This window comes from Malania oleifera, chromosome 2 (assembly GCF_029873635.1).
Source record: "Malania oleifera isolate guangnan ecotype guangnan chromosome 2, ASM2987363v1, whole genome shotgun sequence".
NCBI lineage: Eukaryota > Viridiplantae > Streptophyta > Magnoliopsida > Santalales > Ximeniaceae > Malania > Malania oleifera.
In genome coordinates, this window is record NC_080418.1 from 86059439 (window position 1) to 86064073 (window position 4635).

The 4635-nt window shown below is 34.7% G+C and overlaps 1 protein-coding gene across 1 annotated transcript; it reads right to left on the minus strand.

Moving 5' to 3' along the window:
* Positions 1-575: 575 nt before the first annotated feature.
* Positions 576-3228, minus strand: LOC131148599 (WRKY transcription factor 71-like). Its single transcript, XM_058098428.1, has 3 exons — positions 2489-3228; positions 2036-2179; positions 576-1277 (listed from the first exon to the last, which is right to left on the minus strand). Exons 1-3 carry the CDS (start codon positions 2959-2961, stop codon positions 902-904), a joined length of 993 nt encoding a protein of 330 aa, XP_057954411.1. The 5' UTR covers positions 2962-3228; the 3' UTR covers positions 576-901.
* Positions 3229-4635: the final 1407 nt, after the last annotated feature.

Genomic DNA, 4635 nt, shown 5'->3' on the forward strand with positions numbered 1-4635 from the left:
AAAGGTGCTTTCTTCTTGTAGTGAAACATAATTTAGAATTATTGTGTGCGTTGTCAAATTTTCCTTTACCACATTTCCACATCCAAGGCTTGAAGAACTCTATGCTCCCAAAGGCAACTTAAGGGATATTTGAATAAACACACATTTTGAAAAATATTGCAATTAAACCACATTTAAATCAATTCTATCACCTTGTGTTTTCCTTACTAATGGCCCTATAGTTAGAACAATTCTATTATGTGTTCATTTGGAAGATCTCTTAATTGAAACAGATCTCTTTGCACAAAATTAGTTGAAGGCCAAATCTGAATAATTTCATTCATAAGTTAGAAACTTATTGGATTGATATTGATAGTAAAATTATTTTTGGACGAAAGTCAATTGTTAATTATTCTTGAAAACTTGATTTGGATAAAAATTTACCTCTCATTTAAAATGTGGTATGCGAGCATATATATATATATATATATATATATATATATATATAGGAATAGCTTTATACTATGAAATTACTTTTACTGGAGTTAAATGGGCATTCTCATACGTACACACATTTTATTATGTGCGATCACATCTTGCATTTTCAATATTAGATCCATTAATATATTAAACATTCAGACATAAATAAATTCAAGGGATGATTAACAAGCACACCGGGATATCATACATATTGGTATTTATCTATTTGTACAAAACCCAGCATTGCTCATCAAAAGATAGACCTAATCTGCGTGCCCATATCAACTCAGGCCATCTTCTTCCACTCTTGCACTCCAACAAGAGGCTTATGATCTTCATATATGATGCTCCGATGCTGTGAACCGAAGAGATAGCTAGCTGGCTGCTTATATTAATCTATGCAAACTAAATAGCTAAATTCGGAGAGTTAGATCGACTTATTTCACGGCTCCTGCTCATGGCTGGACGGTGGAAGCATATCTTGCAATAAGCCATAATCAGAAAATTGGAGCTGCTGCTGCTGCTGCTGAGGGAGGCTTTGATAGTAGAAGCTCGAGCTGGGGTCGCATTGGTAATCGTTTTTATTTGTGGGAAGCATTTGGCTTAGAAATTCCCGGGTAAATCTGGAATTTCCTGTTGATGCCGCCGATGGAAAGAGAGAAGTCGATAGCACTCCCGCAGCGTTTCCTCGGAGTGTTGCTGGACAGTGATGATTGTGCTGCCCCTCATATGTAGTTATCACTACCGATGGGTCTTGGAATGATCTTTCCACTCGTTTCTTCACAGTGCACTTTTGCGTGGTGCATCTATAGTAACTTCTGCAGTTAATTTCCGACCCAGCCATAAAAAAGGCATGAGACAGTATTCTGTATATGCATTTCAATTAATTACATTTATTTTCAATTCATAGAATCCAAATTTTGGGAATTGTGTAGAAATTTACAAAATTCTATGCAATTTATGCTGCATTTTGTTAAAATAGATCCACACAAATCCCAATCCTAACCTACAATTTGCATGCTTCCTAACACAACTTCGTTTTGTTTAATTTATCAAACCAAAACAAAGAAATTGAGGTTCAGATGTGATCCGAATGCTATATATGTGTGTGTGTCTCAAGGCAGCTAGCTAGCTTGGGAAGCGAGCTCAGATCTCAGTGCTTGTATGTGTGCATGTGTATCAGCTCCAAACTGTATATGCAGTCTTAGGGTACGGTTGTTTGATAGAAAATGCTATACTTATTGAGCAGTTTCATCAGCGGATCTAATCATTAAAGAAAACGATCCACCAAAAAAAAAAAAAAAAGACTTAACTTGCAATGTAGAGTTGGGAAAATTTATATATTGTCAATTTTTTTATTATTTTAATTAAGCATGGAAGAACTTGCCATGGTATTGAAAGGACTAATATTAAAAACGTTTTTGACTTTAAGCATGGAGAATAAACACTTGGTTCAATGGCTTTTATTTGAGCTACAAACTATCTAGACTTCTCTATATACTTTGATTGATCTCCTTTAATTATTTGTTTATTAATCTGTGGTGTGGAGGGAATTGAATAAGAACAAAACATGGACCTTGGATAAGGACTATTCTTGACAGCCTTCTGTCCATATTTTCTCCATCTGTATCCATCTTCAAGATGATCAATTTCACTCTTAGTCATGAACGCAAACCGTGGCTCCCTCTGCGCCTTCTCTCCTTTCTTCTTTGGTTTGTTCCTGTTGCACATCAACAGCACAACTACTCAATTTCATATCTCCAATTAATTAACAAAACCCAATATACTCACTACCAGAACATACAATAAAGTCAAATTTCCAGCTAGCAGGGATGCATGGATTTCAAAATGAACGACGCTGATCACTCACTAGAGTTTTGTTACAATACCATTTTTTTTGGGTCACTGAAAGATCGACCTCTGACGTCTACATAGCTTGAAAGATAATATATAAAGAAACAGCTGGAGAAACCCAATTTAATTTACTCATGTGACTTTTAGGATGAATCTACCAGAGGAAAAAACGTACACTTTATTAGAAATTTCCTCTCCACTTTCACAACCTTTTGCCTGCATGACTTTCTTACTCTTATTTCCGGAATCTTCCTCAACCGCTGCCTCCGCAGAAGAAGAAGACACGCAGGAAAGCGGCGTGGCCGGGTTTTCACCATTGCCCACCGACTGATCTCCCAAACTGCTACCGCCCTTTCTCGAATCATCGTCGATGGCGGAAATTACTTCAGATGATGAGCAAGACAGGTCCAAGGCTCTTGAGAGGGTGTTATAGTCCATAGATCCATGCAAGCTCTCAGTGAAGCTCATGTAGTTAGATGGATCAAACCCTTGATGGTTTTGTAGTACTGGTGATGGCGATGCAGCTGCCATATGGTCATTATACATCAACACAGAGGAATAATTGTCGCGTAAAAAGGGAAAGAGAGTCTGGTTGTCAAGGTTGCAATTAGGATCATAGTGGAAGGAACACTTGTTTTCGTCAGACATATTGGAAGAAGAAGAGGAAGAAGTAGAAGAAGAAGACGGTAATTAAAAAATAATTCAAAGAAGAACCCTAAAGACAGAGAGGTTTGGTTGAGATATTTTCTTCCTTTCTATGTGAAGGCTTTCTCACCCTAGCTAGCTATAACCTTGACCTGGCCTCAGAGAGAGAGAGAGAGAGAGAGAGAGAGCTTAGCTGCGGTGCTTGTACGTATTAGATTTTGTGTGCGAGAGAGAGAGAAGGGAGAGAGCGAGTGATGTGAGTGGGTTGGCGTTTGTTCAACGAGCCAGAGCACGGGAAGCTGGGTCGGGACCACCGGCTGTAGCCAGTCACAAATCACCACCACACTTGCAATGTGTCCGAAGATAGGGAAGTCAAAGTTTCCAGCTTTGAGGCTGCTTGGAGCGTTAGGCTTACACGTATTCGGGATTGGGCACCGGCTTTTGACCGTTGCCCTAATGCTACAGGGCGCCGATCTTGGCACGTGCGAGATATCTGTTCCTTTGCCACGCCTATTTCTTGCTGATGTCCCGGCACGTCACTCCCTCACCCTCTCCGAATTTCGCGGTCACTTTTGGTTTCCAAAACGTTGGTCAAACATGATTTCTCAATTAGCTGAACTTTTGTGTAATATTTGAAATATTAAAAAGTATGGGTAAATTGTGTATATTATTGGTACATACATACATACTTGCAAAAATATTTTTACAAAACAAAATTTTTTAAAAATTCATTTTTAAGAGTAAAATGCCATATTTTTTTTATTTTATTCCCATTTGATATGTGTTATATAAAAAATAATTATATATATTTTTAAAAATCTATCGCATTTAATTAAATTTATATCCTAAAATTTTAAACAGTTATAAATTTATCCAAACATTAACTATTATATTGAATTTTCATATAATTATGCAAATAATACTTGTTTAATTAACTGCTAATTAACATAAATATTAACACTCTTAATAGACATTTTTAAAATATTGTCTAAAAATTAAAAATTTCCCGATTAATATTTTTAATTAACATTTTAAATATTTCTAATTAAAAAAATTAACAAAATTTTATCTTAGTTAATATTTTTAACTGCCATTTTAATACTTTCACATTGAAATTTCAAATATTTATTAATTAATAATTAACTAAAATTTAATAACTTTATGATTAATATCTTTAATTTACAGTATATATTTTATAATTTAAATAATTCATATTTATGCGAATTCAAGATTTTTACTTTTAGTTTATAAGAAATTTTTTATTTTAAGTCTAATAATAAAGTGTGGTAATATTATACTATAGGGACATTATTGTCTAAAATAAAAAATAATGGAAGACAATTTAGTTCAAAAAGTAAGATTCTGATGAAACTTACTCATGGGGGGACTTGGAGATAGAATGTCCATATTTCATGGGAATCTTTATAATCCTAAGAACGTGAGTATGCTTTCACATTCCCATATTGAAACAAATATGGGAATGAGATGCCGTGGACATCACTTTTTTAGGAATCTTAAAAAAATGCAATAAAAAAAACACCTCCTAAAATTATTGCATTTGTAATCCAAAATTAGTAGATTCAAAACAATGGTATATATCTGACATGATAGAAAACTTGAAATAAAAAAAATATTCTCTTCTAGTACTTCAAATATTTTAATGCAGTTTCAAGCCCC